Raw genomic sequence first — 22,121 nt, 5'->3', positions numbered from 1 at the left:
GGCGAAGGGAGAGGGCTGGGAGGAGCCATCTTGAGAGCGGGAAGGATGCCGAAATGCCACACGGATCCACCATCTTGATTGGGGGCAGGGCATGGGAGGACCGTGCCGGGCGCCATCTTTAATATGGGCAAGGGCCCCAGCGTGCACATTGTGTTGTCACCCGCAGCGCGGGCCGGGGCCTGCGGGAGCGGCCCAGCCGACGCCGCCATGTTGGCTAAGGGCAGGGAAGCCGCGCACTCCTTTCCGTTGCCATCTCGAGTAAGGGAGAGCGGGCGCCTCGCCGAAATTAGGTTAATGATTTAGCACTGCCAGTCTGGGGACTTTTAATGGCGCTAGACAGCACTTAAAAGTTTTATTTAAGATACAGGATAAAGTCTGTTTAGTTGCAGTTAATGTCTTAAGGATAAAGATTACCCAGTGGGTGAGAGAGAGAGAAAGAGAGAACTTGTGAGGTAAGGCATAACACCTACCTGCTCTGCTCAGGCATCAGGATAATATTTTTCCTAAGTTACAGTCCTGACACCGTTTGCTGGCCAAAACAGCTCTTCTTCCAGTCAGGTGGACCTCAGTGGTTAATTAGATAAGCTTATTTCACTTTTAATGTGTGTCATTGCCTGTAGGTCTAACTTCTGCAGAGATACAGGTAAAACCCACAGATTTTCTATCTTTGGGGATTTTCAAACCTCTAGAAGATTCTCTTTTCAGGTGCTGGGCCATCTAATTTAGTAAATTTAAACCTACTGCAGTGGACTTAATTGTGTTACATACTTTCTGTGGCTCCCTTCAAAATGATTTTCAAGCTTGTTCGTGAGCCACAAGATGAAGGCCCCTAAAAAAATATAAGGGAGAAGTGTGCGTCTGTCTGGTTCCTGCTGCAAATGGTGCCAGTGCATTTAGTTTGTTCCTGTGCAGGAACAGGCACATGAGGACCAGGATCCTGGTGGAGGCCAAGCAGATCTTTCAGTCATCCTCCTGTCTACCAGGACATTGCTGGTTCCTCTCCACTAACATCACTCTACAAAGCAGTTTGCTTCCATAGATGAAATACTGTGTGTCTCTGTTTAAATATAGACAATATTTGCTCACTGGGAATTCTACTAGCAATTAGTCATTTTCTTTGCCTCACTTGTCATAACCCTATCCGTTGACTGCAGCACAAGAATTAATTGTCCCAGACCTCGCTACAAGTCCCTTGTGTAGCATTAAATCAAATATCAAATGTCCAGTCCACATTGATCTTGGCTTCATTAGCTGCAACCCTGTTTTGAGAGTTTCTAGGCAACATAATACTGGTCTTACAGTGGAAAGGATCCTTCGTACCACACCAGCCCACCCACTTTTGAGATTTTGTGAAAACATTTGTACAATTCTGTCAATCCGTCTCTATTGTCAGTGATAAACAGTAAAACACTAATATAGGTAAGTGCCACCGATGGAAGCACCTGAGCTGTAACACAGCCGTGTCAGGGGTACGTATGTGAAGGTTTAGAGAAAGATTTTTAAAATACTGTGCAAATGAAATTCAGAGTCATATCCTTGGGCAGTGTTTCTGCTTAATGTCAGGTAGCTTTGACATGTACAGACATGCATTTCTCATTTCTTTCTGAAGCATGCACTAGACACATGAATATGGAAAAAAAAAGTTAAAAGTGAAACCGTCTATTATTTTCTCCTACACATGTATTACTGGGTGAGTTCCTATGGCCAGATGCTTTATTTTCTCAGAGCATGGGGCAATGCTCAGGTATTTTGGTGGCCAGGACCAGACATCAACTTACTGCCTCACTCTTGTCACCATTTGTGAAATGCAGGAGCTTTCATTGACCTTGGATCTCACCAAGAGCTGGTAGCTCTAATGTCCGTATCTTTGATTTATTGGGCTCACCGGCTTTGGCTCTTGTTCCAGCAGTGAGGTTTAAAATGGAGAAGAAGTATGTACTTACCTATTGCTACAGGCGACTAAAGGCCCCATCTGAAATCAAAGTTATTTTACTAGGTACTGCATATGAAAGGCTCAGCTTTTGCCATAGATAAGAGATTTACAACTTAGATGAGGCAAAGAATGGGAAAATGATGGGATTATGCGATCCACTTTAGAGTTGCTGAGCTGAGAGCCAGAGAGATAAAGTGATTTGATCAAAGCAGAGCAGGAATTTAACTCCCATCTCACACGCCACAATGCATTTTCTTGAACTATGCCTGTTTTAAGCTCTGTTTCCCATGGAGGTGTTTCACTTCATTTTCCCTTCAGAATAATCTGGTTTCTATACTCTAAGTAAGAAATCCCTTCATATTAGAGGATGGTATGGAGACAGAATCACTCCTTTTTTTTTTTTTTTTTTTTAATATTGGATATTCCACTTGACTTGTAAAGACGTGTACCCTAAAGAAACATACCCTGAACATGATGCAGAGACTTCGAAAAAAATCATTAATGCTAGATACTGATCACTAGTAAGAACAATATCTGATTTTCTAGTGGCTATTGACATTAGTTTATTGCATGTGCAGATATCCCATCTGCTTTTCAGATATCTTTGGAAAAACAAACACAGGTGGATGCCATCAAAGAATTATTACTTTTCAAAGACCTCTCCTGTGCAATTGTGGTCTAACTTGAAAGACTCTTAGGGTTCGTGCAAGCTCGCTCACATTTTCCATAGTTCCACCAGAAATGCTGATTATGCAACATTTTATCAGACCTTTTCCTGTAATATTAACAGAATTTGTTAGACAGCATCTTTTCAGATAATATGGTAGCAAACTGACTAGCGATACTGTTGGGTAATACACAGTCTTTCTCTGGACCAAACAGGAAAATGCATTTAAGAACAAAATAATACTTTATAAAAAAAAACAGCTGGAGCAGGACCTGCCTCTGTATATCTTTTTGTTTGTTTTGAAAAAGAAACCCACATGAAAATGGTCATGTGAAAAAAAAGAGGATGGAGAAGGGGAAAAAAATATGAATCAGCTTCTTTTGTACAACCCAGCAAAATGGTCCCACCCTCCCCTGGGCTCTGGTTACTCACTTGCTAGAAAGGCCTTGTTGGGGCACACCCAGGTTTTTCTCTTTTTAAGCCCTTCCTGCCTATGTTATCTCTGTGAATTTAAATTACCGTGCAGGGAAGAAAAACCCTCTGAAACAAAAAAAAGACCCTTTTCCTGCCTTTTTTCCTTTGTATTTTTAAAATAGCTCTGAAGCCTGTACTACATTCACAGGACACTTCTCTATATAACTATGTTCCTTTGCAAACTAGCAAAGTTTTTTTCCCCTTCTCTTTCCTCTTCCACCCATCGTTTCTACCAGTGACTTGAAAACAAGAACCCTCCTGCGATATGGTCTGTGTTCAGGAACCCAAACTACTGTGCATAAGGATATATCCTAGATAAGGTTTTCAATGACAAATGTTTTCCTGCAAGTTCCCCCTCCTCCCCCGTTATTCACAGTACCCTGCAAGGTCCTAAACCAGGAAACTCTTTCATATAAAACTTTGCTACCAGTATAGTCCCAAAGAAACTTTGGGGGCAGGGGGTGTTTCAAATACTTTTCCTTCTTTTTGTTGCTTTTATTTATTTTAAACCCCTTTCAATTAACATGGCTGTTTTGTTTAAAAGAGTATTTGCAGCTTTAGCAACATCTTAGGATGCCAGAACATTCTTTTGTGCATCATTCATGATGCCACATCACAGCTCTGGAAATGGTTAGTCTAGAGCTAGCAGAGAAGGAGCAAATCCACTGCTGCATTTATCAGTCCAACAAAAAGACACATATGGCTTCTGATCAGCCACTCAGTTCACACATGACTCTGAGAGCACAGATACCTTCTCACTCAGCTCATACCTAAGGGAACGCGAAAGGAGAGGGAGCAGAAGTGTCACAGGTAGAAGTCACAAGCTACACAGCTGGGGTTACTGGAGGAAGAGGTGTGGGTACATGGAGGATTGCTGGAGAGCTGGCTATGTTCATTTCTTAACTGCAGGTGTATGGTTTTACAAGCAGTATACATCGTTAGCAAGGGGAGTATTTTTTCCACCAGTCCATAAGAGTTTGGCCGCATAAAATATTATCAAAAAGTACACCAATTGGTAATTGATAAATAAATTAGTTTGGAATCAAGCTTAATATACCTTTAGTATTAAATAGCAGTAAATGCTTCAAGCCAATTTACAAATTCCCTAAGCTGGATTTTTATGACAGCTGTGCCACCACAGCAATTTGAGGCCTCCCCTTCCAGGGACAAGATGAAAAACACTTTGCAGGCAAATGTATCTGCACTTGGAACTTTTATTAGTGTTGCCATTGCACATTCTGATTTCACCTTTTAACAGGACTGCCAAACTGTATCTACAGCTATTTTTCGTGGTGCAAGCAGTTATATCAACTTAAAATTTTAAGTGTAATCACAACAGCTCATATTTTATATTTCTTTCCTTCTTTCTAATCTGTGTCAAAATGAGAGATATATCTGTATGCCTTGTTCTGTTATCAGTCCATGTTATCTCAGAACTTCCCTGTCTTCGCTGCTCCTCCGGGATGCTTTTGGGTGACTCATTTCCTGTGAAGGATGAACCAGTCATTTCCTGGCTATTCAACACAGGACTTTTTTTTTTCTCTTCCAGTCTGTGTTGGAGTGATGTGGATTAATCTATGGTTTGATTATACCCCCTGCAACTTACACCAGAACTGCAACTCTTCACTGCAGCCTTCTAAGATAATAAAAATGTCAGCATGTGTTGCTTAGGGATTGTGGCTTGCCCCTGCTTACCTGGGCCATAGGCTCTGTGATTTTGGGCTGTGGAATTAAAATAATTACAGCAAAACAAATTTAACAGTGCCATCCTTCCAGTCACTGCAGCCTAGTTCTTCTCTTAATTCAACCCATTTCAGCTCATAATAAAGAGAATGTTAAAAAAGCACCATAGGGCAAAGATACTGATCTTACAACATATATCTAAGCCCAGATATTTTGAATTAACTAATAAGTACTACCAAGATTGCATATTGGCATTTGAGAAATCCAGGTAATACCCACGTTGGTTTTTTTGTGTTAGACACAGGTTACTAGAAGACTGGGCCAGTTTCTGTATTGATTCTGTGCCCATAATTCCAGCTTTTTCCTCCAACTACATTTCCAGTTTCCTGAGCTACTATTTATTCATACTTCACATGATGATTCTAACTGTTGTGGACAGCTTGCTTCAACAATGCCACGAAGTTAAAAGGTTGTCTGGCCATTGTAATGCCAGCCTGAGGTATCACAACTCTTTTGAGCAGCTTTTCACTGCTTTTTTAAAAATTATTCTTTTAATTTATTTCCCATCACTTCATTAGAATATTTAGATTTTCATTACCCTGTCATACATCTGTAATGTTTGGGAAGAAAACCCACACAATAGGGATACTGCTTCTTGAGTCTGAATGTAGCACATGTTGTAGGGATGATCACTGAATAATTCATATCCTTAATGATTTATTCATGCCCAAAAGCTGGATACCTCCTCTGTGACTTTCCATTATCTCAAAGAGAATGCAAGTTCCTATTCAACTATACTCATCTTAGGAGTGCCAGTAGCAGCCCCTGTATTGGCACACGAAGCAGGCTGTCTGAGGCAAATAGAGCAGGTGTGCATTAGAAACCCCTCCTGTATGATGTTTCTGAAACATTTCTGCACAACAACAAATGGGAAACTTGCCATTCCAATGCCATATATATCACCCTTGACACAGAAACTAAAATGTAGTTCTTTTTTCTTTTGCAAATTCTTGAGAAAGGAAGGTGGGCGAGCAAGTACATTAAGCTCTTTTCCACTGGTAGACACGTAAAGTGAGATGCTGCGGTCACGGTGCAGGATGTTCTGAACATGGAAAACAGACAAACAGGCCATGACTCCGTGATTTGATACCGTAGAGCTGATCTTATTCTCCACAAGAAATTTCAGTTTTATTTTCCATTGAAAAGTTACAGATTCTAAGACATACAAACATAGCAAGATTGTTTCCTACCCTGTCAGGAAACCTTGCAGGAAAGCCTGGACAAATAGCAGCAGTTCAGACTAATCTCTTTCCTGTCTAATGTGGGTTATCAAAAAATACACCTTTGGTAAAGGTTTGTAAGACCACGACCTGAGTCTCCTGACCTAGGTAAAGATTTTGCAAGACATTCAAATTCCATCTGTCTAGAAAGTATGAAAGATGATTCTGTGTTTCAGCAAAGTCTCCAGACCCACAGGCAACACTACCCCTAGCTGGCTGGTATGAAATTTCCTAATTGTTTATCCTGTAATCCTGACTTCTTTTGTCCTTGGAATAGGCTCTACATCAGCATAATTAAAAATGTCAAACATGCTTGAGAAACTCTCCAAGTTGCTAAAAATGAATGTGAATTTCCTTCCCGCAGCCTCTCTTCATCTTTCCCTTACTCTGGCCTCAGCTTTACAAAGTGGTCTGTTTCCAGCCCTTCAGCATAGTTTGCATTCCACTGCCAAGAATGAACAGTTATTTATACAAACAACCATCCTTACAAGCACATCTCCTGGTGCTATCCTAGGGCAGGGAAATAAACATAATTTCTGTTCTCTTCTGTAGCTGCAGTTCTACATTTCTTTTTTCTTTATTCAGGAGCATTTTTTGCAATGAAAGATTAGTGCAGTTCAGTCGCTTTCCTGTGCTACAAATCTGCTCAGAAATGGACTGGAATGCTCTTTCATTTCCTTACAATGATTTTATTTTATTACCCTCTAATAATGGTGCCAGTTTCCTGATAAACCACTTAGGGGGTCTTGATGGCTCAGCAGCAGGTTTTCAAAGAGGTCTCACTCACACTAGAACCTCGAGGGCTGTGCATAACTCACAGAAACCCTGATGCCCGTTTCCCTCAAAAGCACACCAGTAACCTGGTTTTCCCAAGTCCGTTATCAGTCTGCTGTGTTATACTAATTCTTTGAGCCCCGCAGCTGACATTGTAAGAGAGATCAATGGTAAATGAAACAGCAGCTACCAGGTGAGCAGCACTGTAGCAGACTAATGTGGATGGGGAGCCTTGAAGTTCATGCATTATTTCTAAAGCTTCTCCATCACTCACCTGTCAGGCTGAGGTATTGTTCACTGAAATGCTAGCTCATCACCTATGTCCTCTGTCCTCAGGTTGTCTCCCATTGCATCTGCCATCTAAATGGATATTGCACAGATGCTAGATGACTCCAGACAGGGGAATTTCATAGTCTGAGCACAGTTCATTTAAATGAAAAAAGGGGCCCTAAAAGAGATAGAGATACACATGCAGGGCATCTAGAGAGCTCCATTAGATGTGTATGTCTGCATGCTGCTTGCTCTCTTACTGTAAGCACGTCCGATTTTGCTGTGTGCGAGCCAGTTTCCATTTCTCAGTTGATATAATTGTTTGTAGCTAAGAGTAATATTTAGATTGGTAACATTTACAATTGCCTCCACCAGCAAATAAGATAAAGTGGGTTTGTTCTAAACACTCTTACTTGCATTTCTAAAGCAACCTTCTAAGAATCGAAGCATTTAAGTAGTTTCTGAAGGATCCAGGGCAATGCTTTTTTAAAAAATCACAGCAAGATGGTGTTTAAAATATAGTCCCAACGCTATCTTTTTAGGAAGAAAACACAAACAGCTTCTTTAGCTATATTGCCAAACCAAACTCAATGAACTACTGCAAATTAATGAATTAGGAATTTCTATGGACTACTTTCCATGAATCATTACTGAGTATTTTATGGATCTTACTGCTTTCTTAGTAAGCTTACTGTTGCAAAGTTTGCAAAGATATATTTACTTTTGCCTCAGTATAAGGTGTCAATCTTTTTCTTCTTTACTGTGATGCACGATGAAGGGCTGATATCCTTTAAGAATATCCCCGTAACATGCCCAGGTATGTACTCGGGTCTAAATAGATATTGCCATGTTCTGGAAGAGGAGCATAATTACAATTAGGCCTTGTGCTGATTAGCTCGTACAGTATCATTACAACTAATATACAGCAGGAGAGAAAAACCTCATATTGAGCACGCAGCTGGCAACATACCACTACCTCCTCCTCACTAGGCTTCCATTCAGAGCAGGATTTATTCTAATCTCACAGGTTAAAGTATGCATGCCTGGAGCACACCAAAATGTATGCTTAATGGATTCTTCACATGTCTTTTTTGAAAGTATTTTTCATTAAATTATATCAGCAAGTGTACTGGTAGAAATTTCAGCAACATTTTAAGAGGTGTCCTATGTTCTAAAGGTATATATGCACACACGGAGACATATATAAGTACATATGTGTATATAGCACAATATTGGCCATGTATATTCCTCTGTATTTGAGTATGCAACACCCTGATTAGTGCACTAATTCCTCTGGCGATATGGGAGAAACAAGTGACCCCAAAATGGCATGAAGTAGCACAAGGACAGAAACACAGAGGCGTACCAGCTCTATTTTGGAACTGGCAAAATTGTGCTCCCTCTCCCCCTTCCAGAATACTTCTGTTTGATGTTATGCATGCAGCTTATAGGCACTTCAGCAGCGCAGCTGAATTAAAGTCCTTGTTTCCGCATTGATTCAAGAACAAATATGTCCAAATACATCTGAAAAAGTAAGAGGACTGACACACCAAACCACTGTGTGCCTGCCATGAGGCGCGCATTGTCATACAGGCTAATAAAGACATCATTTTCCCAGGGCTTCAGCTCTATTAAACACAAAGCTCCAAATGATTTCCTACTTGGATCAAAGATGTGTTTGTTCCAGTGCCACTTAAGTTTAAAAGGCAATACTGGGAATGAATGAAATCTCCCCAGCGGCAGCTGCTGAGGTTCAATTGGTTTGTCAGTGCCATAATTATGCAGCGGACGTCTTCTGTTTGCTGGCCCATATGTTCCTGAAGGATGTTATGCAATGGAAACAGTGCAGGGAAGCCTTGCTCCCAAAGTTAAGGGGCTTTTGCTTTTGTCGTATGAAGACTTGCTTATGTTTCAGATGGTGAAAACGTTAAGAAATCTCACGTTCTGATTTCAGACTTAAAACCGGAGTTGCTCTTTTTTTATCAAACTAGATGGCAGTGTATGAGAAGAAACAGTGGCCTACATCCAGTATGCTAGAACTGGTGTTTTAATACTGAGACTGGCCACTTTTAAATATTATTTATATAGTTACAGCTGGCCTCTGAAAGTGAGTGCACCCCTCGGCTAACATAAGGAGCTGTCAGTGTGATCGGTAGCAGGGTTTGGTGTGACCCTTGGTGCTAAGAATAAACGTGGCTTCCTGTCCAGCCAGCCACTGCTGCATCCACCTCTTCCCCACAGCACTTCTCATATCTGTAGGTTAGGGTCTGGATGCTGATGAGAAATGTCTGCTCATTAAATAGCTATCTCCTTGTCTAGTAGACTATACACCAAATTTTCTGTGTAACAGACATGAGTGTGTATTAAGAACTCCAGAGTATTAAATTAAGCATTAAAAGAACATTAAGACATGAACCTGCAAAATTTGAAGTCAGGGTGAATTGAGAGCACTTGAGGTCTCAGTTGCCAAAGGAACAAAAGAAACACCATATCCTTTAGAATGTTTAATATTTAATTGGTAAGATGCTCAGATACTAGGGCAGCAAATGCAGAGGGCGATGACAGAGAGCACTGTGCGAGGGGTGCTTTATGTCAGCCATGGGGCCTTAATGGGTGCACCAAAACACACAGGCACAAAAGGCTCCTTGTTTGCAGAACTGCCAGTTTTATGCACAGCTACCTGGTCTGCACACACACCATGCATTTGCTAAATACCATTTAATTCATATGTGTTCTTGTTAAGAACACAGCATCAACATCGTACAAAAGAAACTCCTAATGATTGGGCTAGTTGGAAAGGGAAGAACCAGTGGCAGGCACATCTTAAACACTGAAGATCTGCTGCTGACTGACTCCCTGCTATTCATGTTCTGCAAGCACTGACAGCCAACAGGATGATTTTCAGGAACCGAAAGAGTCTTCTTACAGAGCTAAGTTTAATTCAGAGGGGCATCTTTAGCTAAATTTTCTTTCTTTAAGGTCAGGGCTTAACAAAAATATGTAACTGATACTTCATTTATTGACAAGATACTTCATTTCATACTGCGAGTTGACCAGTTACTTCTGCAACAACTAGAAGTCCGCTAGCAAGATTCTTCCGTCTTCAGCTTTGTCATGAGGACTTAAGTACACATGTGGTCACCAAAGGAACAAAAAGGATTTTATGTAAACAGAGCAGCAGGGCTGTGGCTGTGACCCAGTCCTCTAATAGCCAGGCCTGCGTTCCAAAAAGCTTGGCCATGCACAGCTAGCTATTTTGAGGTACCCGTTTAGGCTTCAGGGAGCCAGCAGCCTAGGTGATTTTCTAAAGCATTCACTGATGCCTCATTCATCTGAGAGCATCTGCTGGAAGATCCAGTAAGAGGCAGCTGGGTTTGCAGTGCAGGCTTGGAGAAAGTTTCCAAAGTGTATTTTCAGAAGTGCTTTTTGTGCACGTGGGGCAATTTCAGCTGAGAACTCCAGATCCAAACCCACCCATTGGCTCAAGTTTTGCTTGAATCTAGAGTGGGCTTAATTGTTTGCTCTTGCTCACACTTCGGAAAGTGTGTTATCACTGCTGTAGGACGAGGGTTGGCAACCTCTTACAGATACTATGCCAGAGTGTATTTTTCTTTTCCAAATTAGCAGATAGGTGTGCCAATGCTGGGCTTTGCTGCCTCTCCACGAGGCAAGATGCCATCCATCTGTGCTATTTTTCATCTGTGAGGCTCTCAGCTCCTGCTGAATGCAGCACTCAAGAAGTGGGCGACAGAAACTGGGAGCCACTGCCTCTTACTGGTGCCTCTGCAGACACTGCCGATCCCAGCTACTGCCTCAAGCATGCCCTTCAGAACTTATAAAAATTGAGTGCAGACTCAGCTCTCAGGGCAGAGAACTTTTGCTTATTGCTTCCATCCCACGCAAGGGATCTTCAGGTTGCTTTAAGATCACTTTTCTAACTTTTCTAAATAACTAATACCTTCTCTTTCCCTTCTTTCCTAGGCTTCCCTATCCTTTAGGTGCTAGTGAGATTCAGTGAGATTCTTGTCCTTCTGCAGACTGCTGTGCTCCGTGGGCGGCTTCCCAAAGTATCTTGTGTGACCTTGGAGGAGGTAAGGAAGAGAGTGGCACTTCAAAACAGGGACAATAGTAGAAAATTACATAGGAGCAAAGGCTCCAAAGGTGGGAAGCCTGCAAGGCTCCCAAATGTCCTGTCAGCATCGCCAGATATCATGAGCTAATGAGTTTTTCTGTGGCCAAAAACCTTGGGTGCTGCTTGGTAAGAGTTGTTTTGTGAGGGAGAAGCACCTTTCCTTTACATGGGCACCGCACCCTGGGTTTTCCTGCGCTCTCCCCGTGCCAGCTGTGGACATCTGCATTGGCCTGAGTGATCCCAGCAGAGACTGTAAAAAGTAATCCCACAGAGAGGGAACTTGCCCTTCTCTGGAAGTTCCTTGTTTACCAGCGAAGTTATTTCTTCTACCTCCAGGAGCCATTTCCCATCATTCTCAGCAAACCTTCATAAACACTTGAGATGTAAAAATGTGAGCTAGCTCTTTGCCTGTTGCTAGCGCGACTGACTTCTACATACACCCCCAGACTGAGTCACCACAGATTTAAAGTGCCTCTAAAAAGGTGAAATCCTCAAGCCTGGGAATGAGTTGAGGTGTCAGTTGTTAAAATTGTTCTGTATTGTAAAAAAGTAGGTTACTACATCTCATTGTGAACAATTACAGCTAATTACAAGTCACAGATTCACCACAAATACTATTTAATAACAAATTTCTACCACACTTCATCCAGAGCGTGTTATGAAGTTAACACATTACCTCTGGTTTGTGGATAGGTAACGCGTGATGCAGAACAGAAGGAAAGAGTGTTTTGGCTCAGATCAAACAAAGAGGAATGGATGCTAGGCCCCGACTCACAGTTCAGTGGTTGAAACTTTGGATGATGTGTCCTCCAGCTTACAGCACTGGTTATTTTAGTTTAGTTTAGCCAATGGTGGAAAAAATGGTGCGTGTCACATTATGATTTTAGTTAAACTTTAAAAGGCTGCTCAGAAATACATAAAACTGCAATAAACACTTTGACAATAAACTTAAACAAGTGAGATTTGCAGCTTCCCCTTAGCAAACTCCCAAATGGGACATTAATTTTTGCTATTTGATATACAAAGAATTCCATCGACAGAACAGAAATCGAAAGAACCAAAGACACAGGAACGCCCTTATCCCCGCTGTGAGGACTGCAAATGGAGAAGTTTCTGTACTTGGCTGAGGCGACATTACCGGTCAGCATTTTTAGGTTGTATTTTTAGCAGTAAGATAGCAAGTTTCCCCTAGAGTTGGCACATTGAGAGGTCAGTACGTCTACTTCGGCAGCTTTGTGCTAAATTTTGCTGTTCTTTTTCGCTGGAGCTCCAGGTGCGAAGTTCTGTGGCAGGAATAAGGGGTTGCGTGGGGATGCTGCCTTCACCCTCCGCGCCAACTTAAAGGACCTCGACCCCTGCACCAGCACTAATTCTTACGGCCCCGCCAAGGAACGCCGGGGTGGGAAGGGCGAGCCCCCGCGGCGGGGCGGGGCCGGGGCGGGGCCCAGGGCGGGGCCCAGGGGTGGGGCGGGGCCCGGGGCGGGGCGGGCACGCGTGGCTGGCGGCCGAGCACCCTCTGCCGGGGAGCGGGCGGCGACAGCCGTAGGAAAGAGAAACGGGAACAGAACCCAGGTTTTGCGTCGTTCCCGGTTTATTTTTGAGCCTGTTGCAGTCAAACCCCACGAAACTGCGAGGGCTAAAAGGGGTTTTTATCGGAGGAGATGATGATGCTGTCCCATGACTGGCGAAGCTTGTGCTTTATGAGAAATACCGCAAACGGCGAGAGAAGCAATTAAAGAGTAGCAAACGCTCCTGCAAGTGCCCGCTTGCCAACAGACATCTTCTTCCATTAATTAAGTGAAAGAAGATCATTTTAATACAAATGGCTGCTGGGGAGCAAAGTAAGTTCCCACAGTCAATTCCATGCCAATACAATACATACTCATCCATAGCGTGGGACTGAAAATAAAAAATCCCAGGAAAAGTAAAACAGCCTGCATATAGAATTATTAGGGAAAATAGTGGGCTGCTCTCCCCTGGCGGCACTAATCCTAAGTGTGAAGCTGCTCACAAATGGCAGTGTTAACAGGGTAACTAACACAATTATTATTGACGATGTAGCATTTTCTGCCCAAGTAACAGATTTGCCCTTCACTAATTTCAGCTTTCCCACTTCTTCCTGGGGAAATACAATATTAGGTCCTATTTATAGAAGTTCATGGGTTTAAATTAATTTTTTCCTTTACTACAGCTGTTTTCAGTGGTTGATTACTGTTTGTTGGACTAGGCAATTCTTTGCCAGCTGGCTGCGGCTTTTATTAGGTCTTTTAAGAAGACTTGATTTAGAGCTCACAGTTACGTTACAAGGACAGCAGCTCTGTAATGCAGACCCTCAAGAAAAGAGATAATTAGGACTCATGAAAAAAATTGCGTCCGATTCTTTGAACAAAAACGCCCTTGTTTAAGGAATGTGGTGCTGTAGGCTAATATTTAACAGCAGTCTCTCTTCTCTTGCTCAGAGCTGGTGCATGCAATTAGACCCTGCCCTCCATCAGATATACTGGATATTATTTTCTGGGAGCATCTCTCAAAATGGAGGAATGCCACCCTGTAGCAAGTACAGAATGTATCTTGGGGATTGTATTTCTGCAAGTAGGGCAGGAGGTACTGGTGGAAGGACATGGTGAAGCAGAAAAAGAGCCGAAGAGGTGCTGAGAAGGCTCTTGTACAGGGGTGGGGGATGAGAGAAACAAACATTGTGGAGAACAGGAAGAACGATGTGCTGGGAAATGATTAATCCACCCCAAAGGCCTTTGCTAAGAAGTGGTGGGACAAGCTCAATGATTTTTGGCAGCCATGAGCTCCTTCTGCTCCGCTCTCAACTCCCGTCTTGCAACCAGATGTGTTTAAGTACAATTTCATCCCACTTCTGTGCCAGACACCACATCCCCCCACCAGTGTCCTTCACTCCATTCCTGGCAGCTCTCTGACAATACACCCCCTCCTATATGTGTATTTTACGGCTGTTCCGTGTCCCTCCACCCCCAGTAAGTGTTTCTCAAGTGAGCGGGAGCACACAACCCGTGCTGGGGGAGGGGAGTGGGAGTCAAGTTTAAGAACTGCTGTTCTGTATCCTGTTGTTTTCCTACCGGGATTGTTCCAGTTTCCTGCACTGTCTTATCTGGAGCCGAAAAGCCAAACCTCTCATATTTACTTGCTTTGTGTGTGCCTCAGGTTTCTAATCTGCGAAATAGGCGTTATAAGACTTAAGAGAAACATAGCTAGGACTATTACAGGGTGGAGGGACAGGAACAAAGTGGTTAAAGGGCTTTCAATGCCTATACAATTAGTTTCTTTATTTAGTTATCCTGCTTGCACAAGCCTGCATATGTCACAGAGAACATCAGAGAACCATCAGCATACCATAAATGCTGCACAGAGTCCACTGAAATGTAAAGAGAGTAGGATTCAGATGTTTACATTCTCAGGTGATTCCAGGTACCTGTGTTTGACAGACCTTACAAGAGAATAATTTTCAGAAAGTGCTGAGTATGGTTTTATCCCCCCAAGGGCTCGAACTAGACATGCGAAAGTCTCAGAATAAGCATTTCCATGCTTTTAGTCAGCCTTGAGTTTTAAGAGCTCCACTGAAATGCTGTAGACTTCTTTGAAATTACTTGGCCACATTTTCTTGAATACAGAGGTAAAATAAGCATATACAGTGCTGATGTCTTGAAAGCTTACTATGTAGACCAGGCACATGAGAAAGCAAAATCTTGTAGATTTTTTTTTTTTAAACTTTTTTCCTCTAGTGAGCATGAATTCACTTAACTATAGTTATATTAGTGCACTAAATTCCCTATGGGTTAAAAAAATTAAAAGAAAACATTTACCATACAGCTGTGGAATGTCCTGTTTTTCTGCACAAAGGTGTGGGTCCTGCATACACAGTGTCCATTATCAGATGGGAGCCTCTCCTGGAAAGATAATTAAAACACTGTATCACTCACAGCCATGCAGATGCTGAACCAGACACAAGGTTTCAAAACAAAACTCAACCCCCAAACTCTAACCCCAGAACCCTCCCTTGTAGGGATCCTGGTTTTGCTGGAAACATAAAAATTGTGGCAATGATCAAGATGGTTTTTTATTAATTGAAGAGATGAGAAGCCTGTCAGTTCAGCCTTTGTGGGTAAATACATATTTCATTTTTTTTCCCATCAGTTGTAACTGTAAATTCAGACTCATTCCACTTGACAGTTTCTTTGGAGGTACTCTCAACTGATGTAAATATGAGAGCAGGAGTGGGCTGAAGAAGGATCCTTAGTTGATTACCAGAGCCTTTATTTGGAACTAAATATCAAGAGAAAAAAGGCACCTTTTTTTTTTTTTTTTTTTTTTTTTCCCCAAAGAGATCAGGAAAAGGAAGACATGTGCTTGGAGATAAGGAAAGATAAAAGCACTCCATTTAAAGTCACCAGTGATAGAAATCAAGATGTTCATCTGCCAAGTCAGTAATTTCATGGCCTTATGACCATGCAGAGCTTCCGTTTCTGTTACCTTTTCCCACACTAACTGTAAGCACCAAATTATTGGCATGAAAGTTCCTTTTGGCTTGTCCAAGCAGCTCAGCCCTTTAGGGAGGAATTACACAGGCTGAACATAAAACTCTCTGACTTCAGAAGGGAAAAACGGTTCTCCCATAAGTTTACAATCAGCTTTCTGAGGCACAGCGGAGCCCTAGAATAGGCTGCGAATTCCCTGTCCTTGGAAGGTTTGAAGACAGGTTAGACAAACACCTCTCAGGAGAAGTTTGGGAAGAGCTCATTTTTCTGTGAGGAATCAGGACAGCTGAAATGGCCATTTGAGGTGACTTCCAACCCTGTTTTCTATGATTCATTAGGAGTGAGATCACAGTGACAGTAGATCCTATGAAATGCCTAGATTAACAGAGGTCAAGAGCTCAAAGTGCATTTGCTGCTTTAAAACAGGGGGTTTGGGTCTGTTTTTTGTTTAAAGCAAGCAGTGGATTTCAGTAAAAAACTCTTTGAAAATCCTAGCTTTGCATGTTTCACAAGCTAGCATACACAAACAGCAAAGCATTCTAGGCTAAAATTATCCTTACTATCATTAGAAAGCCATAAGGAACATATGGATTAATACTAGCATATCAGAGCTGTACTGCCGTGCAGCAGTTTCACCCCCAAACAGGAACGGTTCCGATGCCTACTGTTTATTCACCATTGGGAAGCACAACTGACACACTGCGATAGATCTGACCTGTGCTTTTCTCTTTGAAAAGGACATTTAGTTCCCTGACCTATGTCCTGAAGTTAGAGAGGGCTCTTCTTGTATGCTTCACTTTTGTTTGTTTCCTTTCCTCTTTGGGTTGTGCTTTGCCTAACTACCAAACACTTGGTCATTGTTCTACTGGTGTTTGCATTGTAGTCATTGCCCCTGCCTCGCTCAGGCAGTGGACAGGCTCCCTTGTGCTGGCCAGTGTGGAAGCCCACACCACTTCCATGGCTCCTCCCCACCCCACCCCTTCCTGCTTGGAACAGCTAAACTTTTGCCTGAAGATTTTGCATGCTTACTCGTTTAGGCTTTGCATCCAGCAAACCATGTTTAGCTTTAGCATCAGCGGATCAAAGCATTCACTTAAAATTAAGCAGGTGGGTAAGCACCCAGCCAGCTGCAGCCTCAGAGCTCGGCCGCCTGCGACTGCCAGCCCTCAGTGTCCGCAAGTTTGGAATTGACAGAGCAGGGCACCTGTAAACACACTTCCAGAGGGCTCCTCCTCAGTGCAGGAGCTTGGCCAAGAGGCATTTCATGATCACTGGCTTTTGTTTGGGTTTGGTTGGTCTCAACCCTGCTCTGGGGGTCCCTGCTGCTGGATGGTGAGGATGGGGGGGGTACAGGAAGGGGAAGGCAGCAGTCCCCACCCACAGCCAGCCAGGTTCCTTTGGGTGCCCGTAGGCCTCAGGCTGGCTCTGCTGGCAGCGAGGGGGTTTGGGTTAGGGCAGGCGGCCTCAGGGAACCCCAGGTGACCCTGTCCTGGCGCCAGGTGGGAGAGGGTAAGGGCCTTCCACCGCACCATTTCCACATCCCCACCTCATGTCAGAGACACTGGCCAAGCCCTGCGGCAGCCACCACACTTCACCCTGCACATGGGGCTGGCAGCCACCCCTGGGCAGCCTAGCCAGTCACACTCTCACTGCTCTTCCTCCAGGCAGGGCTCCTCAGCCTCACCAGGGTCCCTCATCGCCCTGCTGCATCGCACAGAGCCGGTAAGCACGGCCGGTGGAGGTAGGGCACTAAAGGCACCAGGCATAGCCTCTGCCTCAGATGTTGGTGCACAACAGGGCTTCTGCAGTACGGCAGTTTCCTGGCTGTGCACTGTCAGGCTTTCCCTCAGTTTAACTAGCATACTCATGAAATAAATCCCTGCAGACAAATGCCGCATTCACAGATTACAGAGCAGCCCTACATCTGTCAGCCAGGATGGGCTTCTCTTGTCTTCTGCAGCTTGCACGGAGAATAGGAGCGTGTGGAGCAGGAGACCTGGAGGCTTGAGCTCACGCACCCAGCGAGGACGTGTGCTCGCGGTGTGCTGGGCTGTCCACACGTGTGTGCTCACCTTCAAAGCCAACAAGGGCTTGTTCTCACTGGGAAGCTGCGTCACATTTAGGCCAGAGCTACTCAAAGAACCAGTTTAGACAAGATTCCTGCATCCAGTGTGTTCAGTCTGGCATCTTTTACCACCACTAAATGCAGAGCTTTTAATTAATAATAGACTAAGATGCCTGGAGCAAAGACTGCCATTCTGAACTGTAAATGCATGCGGTATCAGTCACATAGCATCATAAGGCTTCTTGGCTCTCTTGCAATATGTATGTTGATGGTAAATTATGTGACCAATTGTTCTCTAACTTGTTACACAGAAATGATGATGACTTTCTAGACTACTACATGGAACATTTCAGAACAGATGGGAGAATTTCAGATTTAGTCTCCAGTAAATATAAGTTACATATGCAGATAATTCTTTAGTTAGGAAACTACCTCTTCTTTTTACTATTTGAAAAGTCAGATAATGTCAGAATCTGAACTAGCTTCACTTATTTCTGGTACTTCTGTTTCTGCAGTTCACTCCATTTGGAGAAGTAACGACTGCTAACCACAGCCTGTGTTCGAAGGGCCAGTGCTAAAGGAAACATCTTGCAGAGTCTGGTTTTTAAAATTCTGTTTTCAATATTTATATTGTGTTTCAACTTTGGTACACTGTAGAGGCTAATCCTGCAAATATTTACACAAGTCAAGCTTTCTATATATATATAGGTCATTCAAGCTCAATGGGAGCTTACCTTAATGAAGGCACATGTTCTGCAGGAGCATTTATTTTCGACTGAGCATTGAAAAATTTAGTTTCATCTGCTAGCCAGATATATTAAAAAAAATATACACACACACACACACAGAGATATAGACACACAGACATATGATGATTATTTTAGGTTCTGAGAGAGAAGGAAAGAATACTCAAACAGTCACTTACCGATCTCCACATGAGAGAAGGCTCAGTGAGACAGAAAACAGCAGCATGGTGAGTATTCTTTAATAGCTTAAATGATACCGTAGACAATTGTTTCTAACATAATCAATTATAGCATTAGAAATTGTAAATTTTTTTAAAAAACAAGTTTTAGATATGTGGATGCAAGGTCTGTTTTTTAGTTTCTGAAAAGCATCCCACAAACAACTTCTTCATATATCCAATTTCCCTTTGAGGCAAGTAGTGCTGCCATTTTGACAGATGAAAGAAGTATGAGCGCTGTTGGCCATGGGGAAGTGGGAGACTGAGAAGCTGATTCCCAACACTTTCCCTTGTTATTTTCCATATGTGAGTACAGAATTGTCCATGGGTACAAGCGTGCTGAGATCACAGGACTCCAACTTGTAAACAGAGCACTACACTTCAGCAAGTTACTCTTCCCATAGCAGAGCTGTGATTGCTGCTTGGGTGGTTCAGTGAGAGTGTTAATCTCAGTTATGCTGTGGATTTAGAACACTCACGTGAGCAGCTGCTGTGGCTCAGCTGAAGTACGATAAATTCTTAAGCTGAGCTACTTGATCAGGACTCAGAGCTCATAGGTATGCATGAATTATATCTAGAATAAGTTCATCATTCTCGGACCATGCCCACAAACTACCTTCTAGGTCTTCAAAGTGGACAAATTCATTTATTTTAAAGAATGAACAAATTGTAGAACAGTGATTCCTCTCATGATTCTTAAAAAAAAATTAAATAAATTATTGCTCCATTGAGATGGGGCTAGAAACAGTCCCCAGAACTGCTATTTTGTGCACATCCTCTTTCACTTAAGTTATCTCCAACATGTTTTTACAGAATGAGAGCATCGGTGATGGAAGGTGCAGTGATGCCATTTCACTTCGCATGGATCTCTCCAATCTTGTGACCTGGGCACACACTCATGGGACCATATGCAGTTCAATCCCAGCCTTGGAAATTGTGCAGAACATGGGTCATCCTAGCAAGGACAATTCTGTTCTGTGGATATGTGGACTTGGACATGCGTATCACTGGCAGTGTGGAAAATTATACATCAGAAGCACAGAAGAGAATGAAGCTGGAGAAAAGAGAAAGAGGCTAGTATCTTTTGAGGCTTCATCAAGGGAAGCTAGTTTAGATGAAAAGAGGCTCAGGACGACCCCATCTTTTGAGAGGGTTAAAGGAGATGCTGTTAGCACAGGGTCTTGTAGCAGATCTCCAGGGGTCACTCAGCAGAAAGACAACACAGTCTACATAATACATAATGAACCATCACCCAGAGAAAATCGAAAAAATAGCAAATCCATAAAATCAGGCTTTGCAGCAGAGCAGCATTTGTCAATATCTGGTGGTGAAGTCAAAACTGACAGACATAAGGTGAAGCTAGAAAGCAATGAAGATCTACAGATCATCTCTGATGAAGAACAGTGTATATCAAATGAAGACAACCAAGGAGACAGAATCAACCAGAATATTCTGTCAGAATCACCAAATAAAGGTGTAACTGCTGAGGTAGATTTGCAAATGTATCATGATCAAAAGATGGCATTTAACAGGCTGAGGGCTGCCCAAACATCTGGCTTTGCCCCCACAGGAGAGCCACCCTTAACTCTTGCCTGCATTCTAAAATCCCCCGTCAGCAATCAAGAGAGCCTAGACAGCAGTTTCTTGAGGTTAGGTCCTCTTAATCCTGCAGGGTCCACAACTGAAACTTCTAGAGCAAGAAACTCCTCTGGGTCAGCAATACCAAAAGAATATTTAAAATCTGTTCCTGTCTCCAACATTGAGGCAAAGGCCCAACTTGAGTCACCTGCCTCTGTGACATTCTTTGAGTTTGAAGCCACTGTAGATGTCCAGCAGCAACTCCAGCTGAGCCCTCCTGAGCATGGCACACGAGAAATACACTTAAGTGGGAACATTACTGAAAACTCTGTTGAGGGGAGTGAACCATCAGGATCTGGGCATGCACCTCATCTTTCAGCCTCATTGAGTCCAGAGAGCAAGAATGCAGACCATCCACCCGCATCTTCAAGCAAAAGTAAGAGAGTCTGCAGTTTTATTCTGGAGGGGTTTGTGGGTGTGTGGGTGCATTCTATTAATCACTTTCCCAAAATATTAAAGGGGGGTGAGTTCATATAGCTGCCAAAATCGGTACTGTAACATCTAAGTAAGTGCCTCTGATTTGGGGCACTCTTGTTTCTGCTAAAAGGGACTAAAAAGGTTCTTACCTTAGCAATCAGCACTTCAATAGATAATGCTGTTCACTGAGGTACCCAACCGTGTACTTGGCTATGGCCCAACTACCTTAACTACCCAGTTTGAATACTTTGGTCTTTCATTTTACTTAGTATCACCACGTAGTATGTTGGCTGTACTTAAGAGAGAGTGCCTGTGAGAAACTGGAGCCAGAGATGGGAACTCAGGTCTCAAGAGAAGAAAACAAGAGGAAGTAACTTTTAAAGCAGTGAAACAGAGAAATTGTGGCTGAAACTCTGGCCGCACCAAAGTCAATGGCAAAAATCCCAGAGATTGCAATGGGAGCAAAGTTTCAATCCTACATATTAAATTACATGAGCTAAACAAATTGCTTTAGTACTTTTAAGAATTTTAACATTTTCATACACAATGTCCTTAGAATCCTACTGGAGTAGGGAGAGTTATAATTGCTCAAACATTAACTTGCAAGATACACTGCTTACTAGGGAACTTTCAATACCAAGGTTAAACCACACGCAAAGCATGGCAATTTTAAATTATTCCATATCGCAAGAATATGCTGTTTGACAAAGATTTTAGAAGCCTAGCTTGCAGCTGTCTTACTCCTACTGTAAAACAGACACCATCTGCACAAGAACAACAGCTAACATACAGTGTGTGGATATCATCAAAATTATGCTAGTCTTCTACAAGTAGTGGGGAAGCAATCAATGAAATAGATTTAATTAATTTAATAAATGATCATATTTTAGGATAGATGTGTGTAATACTCTGGAGCCTTAATGCTAGGTACATATATATTATTTAATCCAATGATTAAACACCTCAAATAAAATGTAAATGGCCAGGTTTTCAAAGATGTTATACTAAAGCCACAAAATTTGCATCTATAATGATTTGAGTGCCTGCAGGTGCTTTTTCACATTAATTCCAAGTAAGCTGCTGTCTAGTCAGTTCTATGTTTTTGTCTGCTAGTATCTAGGTGTAAACATCGAGGCAAATTTTAAAAATTTAATTCTTTTCCATCCAGTGGCTTAATGCCTTGGCTCCATCTAACTGAGAAGCAGCCCCCAACAGCATGTGTTTCACTTCTGCACACCTAGTACGAGGATCCCATTGCATGTTCCCCAAAACCTGTCCCAGTCCAGCCCCATGGCCTTGTCCATGGCAGGCCAGGCATC

General features: G+C 42.7%; 1 protein-coding gene across 7 annotated transcripts in view; it reads left to right on the top strand.

The window, feature by feature from the left end:
• The first annotated feature begins 242 nt into the window (after window positions 1–242).
• LOC142035566 (uncharacterized protein KIAA1958-like) overlaps window positions 243–22,121 on the top strand; it is a 28,016-nt gene continuing 6,137 nt past the window's right edge. The window contains exons 1-4 of one of the 7 annotated variants that reach the window (XM_075037724.1): window positions 243–452; window positions 11,063–11,172; window positions 18,668–18,756; window positions 19,561–20,761. In XM_075037724.1, coding sequence (XP_074893825.1) covers window positions 18,754–18,756; window positions 19,561–20,761 — 1,204 coding nt within the window. In that variant the 5' untranslated portion in view covers window positions 243–452; window positions 11,063–11,172; window positions 18,668–18,753. The other 6 variants (XM_075037726.1, XM_075037728.1, XM_075037725.1 and 3 more) reach the window with 6 other exon arrangements.

The sequence above is a fragment of the Buteo buteo genome, chromosome 10 (assembly GCF_964188355.1).
Source record: "Buteo buteo chromosome 10, bButBut1.hap1.1, whole genome shotgun sequence".
Classification (NCBI taxonomy): domain Eukaryota; kingdom Metazoa; phylum Chordata; class Aves; order Accipitriformes; family Accipitridae; genus Buteo; species Buteo buteo.
This window is presented reverse-complemented; position numbering and strand designations above follow the sequence as displayed.